General features: G+C 63.7%; 2 protein-coding genes across 2 annotated transcripts; one reads left to right on the top strand and one right to left on the bottom strand.

The window, feature by feature from the left end:
* Window positions 1-1,544: 1,544 nt before the first annotated feature.
* On the top strand, window positions 1,545-9,383 carry CCDC154 (coiled-coil domain containing 154; the record flags this gene model as incomplete). The annotated part of the gene is given in 19 exon segments (XM_082670698.1): window positions 1,545-1,554; window positions 1,669-1,888; window positions 1,977-2,151; window positions 2,339-2,385; window positions 2,712-2,807; window positions 3,158-3,281; window positions 5,208-5,309; window positions 5,382-5,510; window positions 5,590-5,714; window positions 6,064-6,190; window positions 6,269-6,271; window positions 6,275-6,406; window positions 7,429-7,548; window positions 7,623-7,699; window positions 8,072-8,189; window positions 8,622-8,705; window positions 8,996-9,055; window positions 9,057-9,184; window positions 9,302-9,383. Coding segments are annotated over 19 exon segments (1,959 nt in total).
* Window positions 9,384-10,097: 714 nt separating this feature from the next.
* Window positions 10,098-10,895, bottom strand: PERCC1 (proline and glutamate rich with coiled coil 1; the record flags this gene model as incomplete). Its single annotated transcript, XM_082669837.1, has 1 exon — window positions 10,098-10,895. The coding sequence occupies one exon, from the start codon at window positions 10,893-10,895 to the stop codon at window positions 10,098-10,100; it is 798 nt and encodes a 265-aa protein (XP_082525963.1).
* Between the last annotated feature and the right edge of the window lie 3,676 nt (window positions 10,896-14,571).

Raw genomic sequence — 14,571 nt, forward strand, 5'->3', positions numbered from 1 at the left:
GCAGCCCTCCTTCATGTGTGGTGCAGGTAGGCAGTGCCCCAGCGGGGACACCGCCGAGAGAGATGCAGGCGAGAGGCTCAGAGACCCACAAGTGGGGAAGCACCTGGGGCCGCCCCACGCCCATGGAAGGGAGGCCCCTGGCCACTGCATCCTTGTCCCCATTGCTCCTGGGGCCGCTGCAGAGCCCTCGGGGAAGGCACTCTTTCCCTCTCCTTGCATCCTGGCCACTGTCCTTGTCTGCAAGCTCAGGTGCACCCAAAACACGGGCCGCCCCGTCAGCACGCAGACCCGCTGGGCTCCAAGGTGTGTGGTGTGGCTGCGGGGCGTTGGGTTTCCTGGGCAAGGGGTTGCCTCTGAGACACTGACCTTGTCACAGGGAAGCCCCCCAACAGCCCTCGTGGGCGGGTCTGGGCAACAGTAGAGAGCAGGGCCACCTGGGTGGGGTGAGGCACCTGAGTGTCAGTGCTGGCCTGAAGCAAGACTGGCCACAGCGCACCCGGCTTCAGGACCCGGTGTAGGGAGAGCGCAGGCACTGTGTTCTCAGCTGCTCAGGTGTTGGTTATGTGTTAAGGGGGTGATATTGTAGTTACACTGGGTTAAATAAAATTCACTCCACCTGTCTCTCTCACTGAGGTTGCTCAAATCACCAGTGCAACTGCTCTGTGGCCGGCACCCTTTCTTGGTGGCTCTGCTCTGGCCATGTCCCCCTGTGGCACCCTGTGCCCTCGGCCTGGTTGTTGGGCTGGCTGTGTTCAGCAGGTCCTGGGCTCCAGCTTCCCTGCTCGGGTTCTCTGACCAGAGGGCCAGTGATTGCTCCTGGGCCTCCCTCCCTTCCTGCCCAGGCCAGGGGGTTCCTGCCCGTGTCAGGCCAGCAGCCATCCCTGCTGGCTGGCCAAGTGGTACCCGCTCAGATCCTTCTAAAAACGGGCAGTTGGGGAGGCCTTGACGGAATGGGAAAGCTGAGGGCTCAGGTTCCACCGGCAGTTGGGCTGTGAAGTCAGGAGGTTCTGGTGAGAAAAAGAAGGTTCCAGAAGAGCCCCCGCTGCCCTGCCTACCTTGGTTTTGTCTTGGAAGGAGAGATGTGAGGGCAGAGCTACCACTCCACACCTCACGTGCTCCCCCTGGATCCCAGAGCCTTCAGCTCTGACTTTTCCTGCCTCTCTCCGCCTTCCCCTATCCCCCTCCTGCAACCGCCCTGGGGTCCAGCTGTGGGCAGCCGTGGGGTGCTAGGCCCAGGGCTTCTTGGCAACGGCCAAAACCACAGGCAGGGCTGTTGGTAAAGCTATATCAGGTGAGTTGAAGCGGAGCTGGGAAGACCACCAGGCAAGAGCCTGCACGAGGGTCTGGGCCACATGGGACGGCTTTGCTTCCTGACCCCCAGCTCTCCTCAGAGCCCAGGCGCTCCATCTGAAGCTGGCCAGGCAGGCACTGTCCCATTCCTGCTGCCCAATGCTGTGTGTCCTCAGGTGGGGCCCTGGACTTTTCTGAGGCTGAGCTTCCTACATGGACAGTGAGAGCTGGGCCTTGCTGTGGGACCCAGCGGGATGAGCCACGGTGAGCTCAGTGGGCGCACTCAGCAAGGTTTTGGATCCCTGTTATCCTGGGCTCCATTTGCGAGCATCTCCCCCCGTTGGCTCTAAAGGCAAACCCCAAGGTACCTTCTTGTAGAGCCGTCAGACAGCAACCTCTCGTTAGGGACCTCGCCACCCTCCCAGCCGGGCACCATCACCCCGGAGGACCTGGAACTCCTCCTGGAGGACGGGCTGGCCAGCTCCGAGCCCTTGAGTCTGGAGGAGAGCTCGGAGAGGTATGAGTCCAGCTGCCTGCCGTCCACCGCTTCTGTCCCAGAGCGGGACACCCCCAAGCACTGGAAGCAGCTGGAGCACTGGTAAGCCCCTTAGAGACCAGGGGCGGGGGAGCCACCTAGTCAGTGCCCCGCACACGCAGCCAACACAGCCCGCTCCTCACCCCACCAGGGTGGCCAACCTGCACGAGGTGGTGTCGCTGCAGGGACACAAGGCCTGCTGTGAGCGTACCACGCTGAGCCTGCTGCAGGAGCTGCTGCAGGTCCACACCTGCTTGCAGCTGCAGGACTCAGAGCTGAAGAGGCTTCAGCAGGCGGCTCAGGCCCCCGAGAAGGAGGCTCTCCAGGTGGGATGCGTCAGCTGGGAGGCGACATCCCCGGGTGTCAGGGCAGCTGTTTCCTGGACCCTGAGCCCCACTCAGCCCCTGCTGCTCAGGCCAGGGCCTCGGGTCCCACTCCGTGGGCCCCCATGTCCGTGCTGGTCGAGCTGGGAGGGCCCCTGGCCTGCACTCAGCTCACCCCTCCACCTTGCAGTTCCCCAGCCTGCAGAACCAGAACCAGATGCAGGCCCTGGACAAGAGGTACCCCTGCACCCTTGAAGCAGGCTTAACAGGAGGGAGGGGGGCTTTGGGGAAGCAGCGGCTGCTGCCAGGCCAGTCTGGGCATCAGCCCCTGGCTTTTGTTGTCTCCAATTTGGTATCTTGCTCAGGTAAGCAAACACATCCACGGCCCAACTCCAGAAGGTCAGGTTGCTGGAGCCCGGCAGCCTGTGGAGCTTGGGAAAGGGGCAGAAGGCTTGCTGCTGGGCCCCTTGGCTGAACCCCCACCCCAAAGGCTGCCCAGCCTGCTCCTGGCTGCCAGGAGGTGGCAGGGCAGGCCCCAGGCAGAAGCAGCTCTTGTGTGCCAGGCTGGTGGAGGTCCGGGAGGCCCTGACCCAGATCAGGAGGAAGCAGGCACTCCAGGACTCTGAGCGGAAGGGCGCCGAGCAGGAGGCCAGCCTTTGGTGGGCCCCTCAGGAGGCTGACTCTGGACCCACCGAGGGGTTGTGTGGGAGTCATCAAGGAGGGCAGGTGACCCTCCAGCCCAGGGTCCCCACCTCTTCCCCTTCCCCATCAGTTACGCTCACGGGGATTCTAGCTCTCTCTGTCCCAGGTGGAGATACAGAGTGGGCTTCTGGCCTCTCTGTGTGTTTACCCGGGCAGGGTTGGACCTCCTGCTAGGTCAGCCTGGGCCCCCCGGATGCAGGCCTGGCCTGAAAAGGATTTGATGTCCAGGGCCCCACCAGCCTCCCTGAGGCTCCCCATCAGGCCTCTGGCCGACTGGGGTGCTGTGACCTGCAGCCGTTGCCCCTAGGTTGTCTGAGCTGACCGAGAAGCTGAAGCAGGAGGAACGGGACCGGAAGGTGGCCTGTGGAGCCCTGCAGAAGAGCCAGGAGGAGGCCAGCCAGAGGGTGGACCATGAGGTGGCCAGGATGCAGGTACCTGGGAGGCCAGGGGCAGATCCAGGCAGGGCTCTGGCATCAGCAGCCAGCAAGCTGCCAACAAGGCAGTCTGTGCAGGAGACCCCCAACTCCCCATCCCACATCTTCTCCACTGCTGGGGTCTTCCTTCACCCCAGCTCTCCTTTTGGTTCCGTTCACATGTTTGGACCTGGTGGCCAACCCCCAAGTCCTACACTGTCCACTACGGTGGCCATTGGCCACGGGTGGCTCTGTTGCAATTTAAAACTCAGTTCCTTGGTCACAGGAGCCACATTGCAGTGCACTGTGGCTACCTGTGGCTGGTGGCTGTCGATTTGGCTGTGCTGAGGTGGAGTGTGTCCTCCATCACAGAAAGTCCATCATTAGCACGAGTGCTGTTGTGGCCACTGCTCCCCCACCTCCCCTTCCCCATGTGATCAGCACCCAGACCAAGAAGTAGAATCTCATAGCCCGAGGCCCCTTCCTCGGCCATTTCCAGCTTCAATGCTTCCCTCCGTGCAAAGTGGAAGTCCCTTCCTGAAGACGCATCTTCCGGTGGCCCTGCTCCCGGCTGGTGCGTGTGGCCTAGAAGGTGGGGCAGGGGCCGGGGTGGGGCGCCTCTGGACCCAGCCTCTTCAGCTCTGCAAATAGAGACCAGGGACTGTGCCGCGTCCCCAGCTGCTGCCCTCATAGCTCAGCTGCCCAGCTCCATGCGTGCCCCTCCCGCTGCCCTGTGGGAAGCTGGTGCCTTGGCTCCACTGAGAGGCAGGAGCCCCAGGCGGCATCGGGGCCCGGGATCCCCGATGCCTGGCTGGCACGCATCTCCCCAAGTGTGCCATGGGGCTGGGGTCAGTGCCCTGCCACTGCTGTCTGGTTTTGTGAATAAAGTTTTATCGGCACATGGCCATTCGTTTATTGTTGCCCACGGCTACTTTTGTGCTGGAACCACAAAGCTGAGGGGTTAGGACAGAGACACTGTGGCCCATAAACGCCAAACGTCTGCCTTCTGTTTTTGGGGGGTTTTTTTGGCGGTACACGGGCCTCTCACTGTTGTGGCCTCTCCCATTGCGGAGCACAGGCTCCGGACGCACAGGCTCAACGGCCATGGCTCAGAGGCCTAGCCGCTCCGCGGCATGTGGGATCTTCCCAGATCGGGGCACGAACCCGTGTCCCCTGCATCGGCAGGCGGACTCTCAACCACTGCGCCACCAGGGAAGCCCTGCCTTCTGGTTCTTTATAGAAACAGCCAAGCCCTGCTCTGGGTCACCCTGCATGGGACAGGGAGGCTGGTGGGGGCTCAGGGCACACCTGCTCTGGGCTGTGGGCAGCCCTCCTGGCCCTAGAAGGACTTGTGGCCGTGGAGAGGGTGCCTTGTGCCTGTGGGCCTAGACCCCCGTCTCCTGCATCCAGACCCTCAGTGCAGCAGGAAAGGAGCTGATGGAGGGAGAAGAGAGAAGGGGTCCCACCCTGGGCCTGGAGGACGAGGGCAGACAGTGTGTGTGTGCACACGTGTGAACGGGGATGTGCACATGTGCATGAGTGTGTGTACATGTGTGAGTGTGTGCTCACATGTACACTCAGCCTCCTTGCCCGGGGCTCCTGGCAGGGGTATGATCCGATGGCTGCTCTGCCGCCTCCCCTGGTGGGGTCTGGCAGTCACTGTGAGGACCATGTGTGTCCTGGGCCCGTGGAGCGTGGCCTTCAGACCCTTCACAGCCCTTGCGCCTGGCTCTCTGGGACATGTGGCCCCTGCCTGCCCTGCCTTCCTTCCTGAGGAGGGTGTGACAGGCCCACCCCTGCAGGGCACACAGGACCAGGGTCCCCTCCGACAGAGATGGTTGGGCAGGAGAACAGCAAGTCCCTGATGGCGCTATGGGTATGGGGATGGGCAAGGGGGACGCCCTTGGGGAGGTGCACGGTGACCATGTGGCCCCCACTCCACAGGCCCAGATGACCAAGCTCAGGGAGGAGATGAGCCTCCGCTTTCTCAAGAGGGAGGCCAAGCTATGCAGCTTCCTGCAGAAGAGTTTTCTGGCCCTGGAGAAGGTGAGTGCCTGCCGGCGGCAGGCCATCCAGTCCCCCTCTCCCCAGCTCATGGCGGGCGGGGTCTCCCCACAGAGAATGAAGGCCTCAGAGAGCGCACGGCTGCCACCAGAGAGCGGCCTATGGGAGGAGCTGGAGAGCCAGTGGCAGCAACTCCAGGAGCTGGACGCAGAGTGCACGTGGGCCCTGCAGGGGCAGAGGCAGGTGGGTGGCACAGTGGGCACCAGCACAGGCGGGGCCCCGGCTGGAGCTGGGCAGGTCTCAGGTTGCCTCTGCCCGGCAGCAGGAAGAGTGCCACCTCCTGGAGCAGTGTCGGGGCCTGGACAAGGCCGTGGTCCAGCTGACCGAGTTCGTGCGTCAGAACCAAGCATCGCTGAGCCACATCCTGCTGGCCGAGCAGAAGGCCTGGTGGGTGTCCGAGCGGGGCCTCAGGTGGGGCAGGTGGGAACGGCCCTGCTCCCCTGACCCCAACGTCCTGAGCCTGGCTCGAGGCCCAGCAGGGTGCCCTGGGGCAGAGAAGCTGCCCTTTAGTGGGGGGCTCCCATCCCTCCCCCAGCCTGTCCCTCGCGGGGGAACTCTGAGTGGCAGCGGTGGACTCAGCCCTGTCTCGGTGGTCCCTGTGATGACCCTCATCCTCTCCCTGGGGCCACCTGGAAGGTTCTGAAGCCAGTAGCCGGGCTCGCTGCCCTGGCACAATGCCAAGGGGTGGGCCAGCCTTGGCTGAGGGACAGTCTCTCTCAGTGGCACCCACCCCTAGGGATGCTAAAGGGAAGTTGGAGAACAGCCGGGCCGGGGAGCTGGCTACCTACCTGCAGGAGAACCTGGAGACCATGCAGCTGGCCAGCGAGCTGGCCCAGCAGGAGATGTACAGTGCCCTGGAGCTGGTGAGACGGCAGGGCCAGGGCCGGGCCTGCAGGGTTCCCTGCTTATGCAGGCAGTACACTCAGCCCAGCCTCCCACAGCTCTGAGAGAAGAGCCAGGCCCTGGAGGTGTCCATGGCTGAGCTGGTCAGGCAGGTGAAGGACATGAGTGACCACTTCCTGGCCCTGAGCTGGAGGCTGGACCTGCAGGAGCAGACGCTGAGCCTGAGGCTGTGCGAGGTGAGTGCACAGAGCAGCCCGGGGAAGGCGCACCTAGGTGGGAGGGGTCCTGCTGCCCCTCAGGGCGGCAGGTCCCAACCCACCCAACAGCTGTCCACAAGGCCCAGGGCCCCAACCACACGGGGGCTCCACTGAGTGACCAGCAAAGCAGCCTACACCTTTGGGTTCTTTTTGCTCTTTTTCTAACAGCTTTATTGAGGTTCAGTGCACCCACCAGACAATTCCCCCTTTCAAAGTGTGTACTTCCGTGGTTCTTTGTCTATTCAGAGTTGTACAGCCACCACCACAATCACTTTTAGAACTTTTCCATCCCCGAAAAGGAAACCCCGTGCATTAGAGGTCACAACCCCTCCCCCAGCCCCTGGCAAACACTGGTCTGCTTTCCGTCTCTCTGGATTTGCCTGCTCTGGACATTTCGTATAAATGGAATCAAATGCTCTGTGGCCTTTTGTGAGCTTCTCTCGCTGAATGTTCCATGTTTGAGGTTCATCCACTCTGTGGCATGTGTCAGTGCTCCTTTCCTTTTTATGGCTGTCACATTTCACTGTGTGGATGGATCATAGCTTATTCATTTGTCAGCTGATGACACTGAGCTGGTGTCCTTCTGAAGCCCTTAGTGCTGCCGTGAACACAGGTATACACCCTTTGGCAGCGGGGCTGGGTCCCCCATCCTGTGCTTCTAGGCCAGCTGCCTGTTCTCTGTCGCTGCCGACTCACAGGCAGCTGGGTCTGGCTCAGGGGAGGGAGCGAAGCCAGGCCTTCTTAGGGATGTGGCTCTGCTTAGCCTGGTGGCCCTGCCTGGGAGGACTGGGGCACCCAGACTGTGCCAGGCCAGGCCACCCGGGCTGTGTCCGGTCAGTGTGGACATGCTCTGAGTTGAGGCAGGGGCCCTGTGCCCTCCAGGAGCTCTGCTGCGTGGGACTCGCCGTCTCAGGTCTGACTATGGCTCCAGTGGAGCCAGTCAGTCGAACTGTCCACCCTCTCTGGGCGGGTTCCAGCCCTCACTGGTGTCTGCGCCCCAGGCACAGAGTGAGTGGGGAGTTGCAGAGCAGCGATGGCGGGAAGGCCTGGCCCGGTGTCGAGAGGAGGCCGAGGCGCACCTACGGGAGGTGCAGCAGAGAGTGGACAGCCTGCCCCGGCAGGTGGGTGAGGGCTGGGCTGGCCTCCCCCTCCCCGCTGTGCCCACCCTGAGCCGCCCGCCGGCTCTGCGTTTCAGATAGAGGCCATCGCCGACACGTGCATCCTTCACAAGAGTGACTCAGACTTCAAGATCCCTGCCGAGGCCAAAGCCAGGTGAGGCCCCCGGCTCCCTGTCATAGCCTGGCAGGACCTTCAGGGAGTGGGCTGGTCCCACTGCAGGAGGGCACAGCTGTCTCAGAATGACCCTGCTGCATCACAGGGCTTCCTGACAGTGGTCCATCCTCCCCAAGCCCCTGCACCTGTGGCAGTCCCGACCCCTCCCCACCCCAGGCCTGGCCCAGCTTTGGGTTTGGCCCCTGCTGGGGGCAGCCTTTCACTCTATCACCTGCTGGGGACCCCCCAGTGCCCACTGGTGGGGCGGCAGTGCCGAGCACCCTATGCTCTGCCCAGGGCCTCCTCCCTCCAGCTGCCCCACCCCCCAGATGCCCGCCAGAGCCCGTCAGCCCCGGCCTCCTGTGCTCACAGAGAGCTCGAGGGCGAGGCCGTGAGGCAGGAGCTGGCTGCTCTGCCGTCCTCTGTGCAGCTGCTCAGAGAGGGCAACCCCGGGCGGAAGATCGCCGAGATCCAGGGCAAGCTGGCCACGGTACCCCTGGGCCCCTGGGCTTGGCACACTCGGTGGGGGGCGGTGGGGGGCTGGCTCAGACAGGGGCAGACCTCCCCCGACCCAGGGAGGCTCAGATCCAGGACACCCCCCTGGGAATGTGGGGGGCGAGGCGCATGGAACCAGCCATCCTGCTGGGCGGCTCTGCACATATCAGCCTCTGGAAGTACCAAGTGGGGGCTTCTGTCTGGAGCCCCCAGATGCTGAGGTGCATCAGCAGCTAGTGAAAAGAGCAGCCCTGAGTTCTGGCCGGGTCCCCCCTTGTCATCGGGCTGAGTGATGCGACCGGCTCCCACTGAGGGGCGAGGACCCATGTGTCAGAGGCCGGCTCCTGCCACGAGTGATTAGGGCGGGGGCCTCCCCCGAGTCTGCAGACTTCCTGCATCTGTGCCCACGAATGGGGGCCGTGTTTAGTTTCAGAACCAAATGATGAAGTTGGAAAGCAGCATCCAGTACAAGACCATTCAGAATCTCAAGTTTAATACAGAAACCAAGCGGGTGAGAGGTGGCCCCTGAACTGGGCCCTGGCCGTGCCCCCGCCCCCACCACCCAAGCTCCAGGGCTTACCAGGCCCTGTGGGTGGGCCGCCTTTCTCTGTGCAGAGCCTGACTTCCAGCTGCCCTCACCACCCCCAGCCTGGCCACCCTGTAGCTTTTTGGTCTGCCCAGCCGTCTGTCTGCGTGTCTGGCCCAAGCAGAGTTTCTGGGCAGATAAGGCCCAGGCTAGCCCAGAGGGAGATAAATCCCGTTGGCTGTCCCGCCCCTCTGGTCTGATTCCCGTGTCCACAGCGCACGGAGGAGATGGCCACTCCGCTGTCAAGCGTGATGCACCTGTGGAGCGAGGGGGGCCCCCTGGGCCCTGACGCTAGGCAGCAGGAGGGTCCTCATGTCCCTGGTGAGGCAGCAGTTCTTCATCAAGGATGTGGCCCCTGACGAGGTGGTCCCCATGAACCACTGGGGCATGTATCAGGCCGTGAGGTGGGCAGAGGGGAGCCGGCTTCCAGAGCCCCCTCCAGGCCCGAGTTCGGGGCTGGGCGGACCCTGAGGGCAGTGGGCGGAGGTGGGTTCCGGGCCATGAGCCGTGTCTCTGGGCAGGTGGCTGCGGTGGAAGGCGGTCCTCATAAAGCTGGCGGCCTGGCGGAGGCCAAGGGCAGTCTCGGAGAAGCCCCTCGGCTAGAAGCCCGCCCACTAGCTCTTGTCCCTGCTCCTTTGCCAGAAATAAACATGCCCGCCCCACGCCTGTCTGAGGCTGGAGTTCCCTCCAGGGGTTCAGGAGGCCCTGGGCGGGGGAGTGGCCAAGAGGACCTTCCCTAGACTCCCAGAACCCCTGCCCCTGTCCTGGCTGCTGAGCCCCAGACCCCACCGCTCCCCAGGGCCTCCCACCCACAGGCACTGCAGCCCGAGCCCCACCCGGAGCCAACAGCACGTTAGCTTGGCCACTCAGACAGTGCCCCCCTTCCTGCCCCTCCAAGAAAGCCGTCACCCCCATGGTAGCTGGCCCTGCCACCTGCGCGGGTGCCACGAGGAAGAGCCACCCTGGGGCCAATTGGATGGGCAGCGTGGAGGGCTGCCCTTCACCACTGACTGGAACTTTGGGGGCTGGTCTTTGAGGAAATGTGGCTTGCCCAGAGGGGAACTCAGCGTGTAGACGCCCTGAGCCCACCGCCTCCAAGAGGCTGCAGCTCCTGCCCCATCCTCCCTCCTGTGGGCAGAGCTCTTGGGTGGCCCCTGCCCATTCCCTGCCCTGGCCTGGGAAGTCCCTACCTGAGCTGATTTGTCCCCTGGTGGCTGCCCTGATTGGAGGTCCCCGAGGGCTCCTCTCAGGACAGCAATAAGGAGAGTCCGGGCCCTTGTTGCCCTCAGCTCACCCCCGCTGATCCTTGCTCAATCACTAGGCCTCGGCCAGCTGCACCCCCTCCAGGGCCTGGCCCCCCCAGCCCAGCAGCTCGGGGCCGGCCTCTGCTGACCAGCTGGCCAGCAGGTCGCTGAAGTCAGGCGTGCCGGGGTGCAGCAGACCCAGGGGGCTGGGTGCCGGCTCCTTCCAGAAGGAGGGGGGAAGCTTCCTTTGGGTCATGGGGGTGATGTGGCCGTACTTCTGCTCCAGCCTGAGTCGGCGGCCGGCCGCGGCCCTGGGTCCCAAGTACTGCCGCAGCCCGTAGTCGAAGAGCTCGGCCAGGGGTCCCAGCGGCTGCAGCCCTTCCCCACCGAGGCCCGGCCCGCACGCCTGCCCCTCGGGGGCCCCAGGGGAGCAGACCCCGGGCTCAGTGGCCTCATTTTCTGGGGCCTCGCCCTGGGCCAGGCGCACAAGGTTGGCGCAGGAGAGCTCCCTGGCTGAGTTGCTGGCCGTGTGGCCATCGGCGTAGATGTCGCAGGCGTCGGGGTCCTGCCCCCGGTCCTTGTGGCCGAAGTACCGCTGGATGTCGCCACTGATGAGCTCAGAGAACCGCAGGAGCTGCAGCGGCGTCTCTGGGCCACCGGGGTCCAGAGGGGCCACTTCTGGGGCCCAACCTGAGCTCTGGGGGGCCGGGCTGTGGCCCTCTGGCCCCTCGACCTCCAGTTCCTCTTCCCCATCCTCCTCCTCCTCCTCCTCAGAAGAATCTGGGGGCTCCGGGTCTGAGGGCAGGAAGGGCCCATGGTATGGCAGAGGCAGCCGGAAGTCACAGAGAGGCCAGATCACACCCGCGGCCATCTCTCCGCCGAGCTTCTGGGGGCTCTCGGGCACTGGGCGCTAGCTGGGGAGGGAGGTGGAGAGGGGACAGGTTAGCAGTCAGGGCCCGCAGCCCTCCTAGGGGAATAGTCACTGCAGGGTTGGGGCGGGCGCTGAGCTCAGAGGCAGGTGACATTTGGAGAGACGGAGGTGGTGGGCACTGTGGCGGGGGGGCATGGCGGGGGGGGCATGGCAGGGATGAGCTGCAGGGTGCAGGCCTCAGTCACCCGCCAGAGGAGGGTACATCTGTAGGGAGGGTGGCTGACAGTGCTGTTGGAATAGTGACTTGGAGAGAGAAAAGCTGGGCAGGTGGGAAGGGAGCTGGCCCAGGGGCTGGGCTTCGGGCAGGTTTGGGGTCTGGAGAGCAGAGCCCTCGCCCCAGCTCAGGGTCGCTGTAGCTCTTGATAAACAGGCTTGTTGACGTAGAGTCTGCCCAGGTGCAGGGTGGGGAGGGACCCCCTTGACACATCCCCTCCCTGAGTGTCTGTGGTTGGCAGGGTCCCTCTGTGCCTGAAGTGACCATGCTGAGCCCGGGAGCCGGGCCTGGCTGCCTCGACCTGGGTGCTCTGTCCCTTGCAGTTTTGGGGGCTTCAGGGGCTTCAGAGGCTTCAGGGGCTGTGAGGTGAGCTCCGGGGATCTTCAGGGGAGGGCAGAGCCATTTCTCTGTCCCCACAGTCGCAGGCTTCCCTGTGCTCCCTGTCGGGGGTGGAGGGTTGGTGAGGTCACCTCTAGCATCTCTAACCTGGGGATGGGGGGGGGGCTGGCAGGACTGTGGAGGGGGTGGGATTAGGGGAGCTGATTGTGAATGTGGGAGGCCCCCCCCCGAACAGGGCCCCAGCTCCTGTACTGCAGGGAGGCAGGGGGGCCAGCCCTTGGACCAGGAGGCCTTCTAGCGGGAGCCCTGGGCAAGGGGGAGGAAGAAAGGGAAGAGGGGTTAGAGAGAAGGGGGGGCTCACAGCTTCAGGAAACCACTCCCCATGTGGGGGGAGGGGCGGGAAGTCCACAGGCCGCCCTCAGAGTCAGGGGGGCCTCTCGGACCTCCCCCTCCTCCCTGCCATCATGCTCTGCAGTTCTAGGGCCCCTCTTCCCTGTTGGGGTGAACCGTGGCCCCAGCGTTGGGCGTTGGCATGGCTGCTGGTGGGGAGCCAAGACTCAGGTGCCCCCCTTTCCCTGGCCAGCCCACCTCAATGACCCAGCCCCGCTCAGCCCTGCTGTTGACCCCTCCCCGTGGGTGGGTGGTCCCCAAAGACCACCAGGGCAGAGGAACCCCACAGCCTTCCCAGGACCTCTGCCACCAGCACCCTCCCGCCCGCCGCCCAGCCTGGCTCCTACCTGCCAAGGCCTGCAGCTCCCGCTGGACAGGCCCACCTCCACCTGGGCTCAAGCATTTATAGCCAAGCTCTGTGGCTGGCCCGGCTGGCAAATATTTGGTGACTGCATTGTCATCGCAGACTGGGCAAATAGAGCCCGTTTGCTTTAGCGCCCGGCAACCAGGGCCCCGCCGGGGGGAGCCTCAGCCTGCCCGGGGGACCGTGGAGTGTTTGCCGCTCGCCCAGCTGGCTCACACCCGGGGCCGAGGACCCTTATCTCCACCGCTGATTGGGGCCTGGACCAAGCCTTGTCAAATAGGCGGAAAATTAAATTTCATGCTATTTTGACTCCTGGAGTAGCCTTCTCTAGAGGACATCCTGCTTCTGCAGCGCTCTGGGTGAACGGGCTCTGGGCCAGCAGCAGGACCTGGGAAGCCCCAGGAGGGCCAGGGACCACCAGCCAGGGCCTAGGTGGTGGGTTTATGCAGGTGGGGACCCCAGAGTCCCTGCCCAGCCCCCTCCTGCCACTTCCCACCGTTCCAGAGCTGCAGGTGCATTTGCAACAAACCCCATTGAATCACTGCTCCCCCAAGGGCTTCATCCCCACGTCCAGGCTGAGGTGACACCTCCCTTCTCTGGCTCCTTTTTTAGCTCCTGTGCCTTCCCCTAAGGGGCTTGGTGGCCCCTCCAGCCCCGTGGGTCCTGCCCCGGGGCGTCCTCACTGTGGTTACCACCCACCATTACAGCCCCTTCACTGTGAGTCCCATGAGTCCAGTCCAAGTTTCCCCGTCCCCGGAAACCGACCTTGGCCACAGCCACAGTTCTGTCCTTATACCCTGGGGTCCAATGACACTTGCCAGGTCCTTGTTGTGGGTCGACCCTGCCCCAGCCTTAGCCAGCCTCTCTCTGACCCAGCACAGCCCAGATGTCAGCCAAGACCTGGGGGAGGCTGGGGGTTGGGGTCCCCGGTGGCTCCCCAGGACTGCTGGGACCCCAGAATCCCTCTTTGCCCAGATACGGCCCCTGCCCCTCTGCCAGCCCAGGGAACGCCCACCATGACCTGCCCAGGACCCAGGGCTGGACCTCAGCAGCTGTTCTGGCTGTAGCTGCAGTGCCCACTGCTGCCTATTGGGAACAGCCAGGGCCGGGCTCTGGGAAGGGCCTGGAGACCGGCTGGGTTGGGGTCAGCCCCGCAGGGTGGGGCCTCAGGGGCCCGAGGGAAGTGCTGGGCATGGAGGCTGGGCTGGGGAAGGTGAGATGCAGCCCTGTCATGGAGAAGGTCCTGGCCTTTGTGGCCAGAGGAGGGGCTTCACAAAGGAGGTGGTTTGCAGGCGCTGTTGGGGCAGGTGCTCACCCAGCCAAGCCGGGGGAAGTAAAGGTGTTCCGGCAGAGGGGACAGCCTGGAAAGGAACCAGATCGCGAGGAGCTGGCACCCCTGTGGTAGGCTGAGTGATGGCCCCAAAGATGTCCACACCCTGATCCCTGGGAATTGCGTCCTCACCCCACTTGGCAAAGGGACCCAGCAGAGGTGACTGAGATAAGGACCCTGAGATGGGAGATGGCCCTGGATTATCCAGTGGGCTTGTGTGTCACAGAGGGAAGCAGGAGGGTCCGAGTGGGGGTGGGGGGAGATGTGGCGACTGAAGCAGAAGGTCACCTTTGAAGGTGGAGGGGCTGCAATCCAAGGAATGGAGCGGCCTCTAAAATCCGGAAGACAAGGAGATTCTCCCCTGGAGCCTTCAGGGCACAAACCTGCAGACACCTTGATCTGGGGCCAGGGAAACCCACTTGGGACCTCGGACCTCCAGGACTGCACAACAAATCAGTGTTGTTTTAAGCCACTCAGTTTGTGCTCCCTGTTTCAGCAGCAACAGGAAGCCCAGAGGTGGAAGCATTGGCTGGAAAGTGGGGTGGGTGGCACACAGGACCTCCTGGCCTGGCCCTGGAGCTCGGACCTTCCTCCTGTACTGGGAGCCAAGTCGGCCAGGGCCTCAGCTCTTCCCAGCATCACTGGAACCAAATCGCAGAGTGGCAGTGGGGCTTTTGCAGGAAAGAGGCCCCAGGGTGGTTTTCACCCCCCACCCCACAGGCCCACTTTTCCATCCTGGCCTCTGCCTCAGGCTCCCAGTCAGTGGAACTGGGGCTGTGGAAGGGGCTCTGGGTCCCAAGAGTGACCCAGCGAGGTGTCCATTCATGCCAGCTGTGGGAAGACTGTCCACAGACAGCCAGACACTTGTCCTCTGGTGGCAGAATCCCAGTGCCTTTTTCTGCCTGACCAGAGACAAGGAGGAAACCCCAGTCTAGGATGGAGAGTTCTAGAGTCGGAGAGAACCCAGAGCAGGCAGGTG

Source organism: Grampus griseus, assembly GCF_964374135.1.
Source record: "Grampus griseus genome assembly, chromosome: 14".
Lineage (NCBI taxonomy): Eukaryota > Metazoa > Chordata > Mammalia > Artiodactyla > Delphinidae > Grampus > Grampus griseus.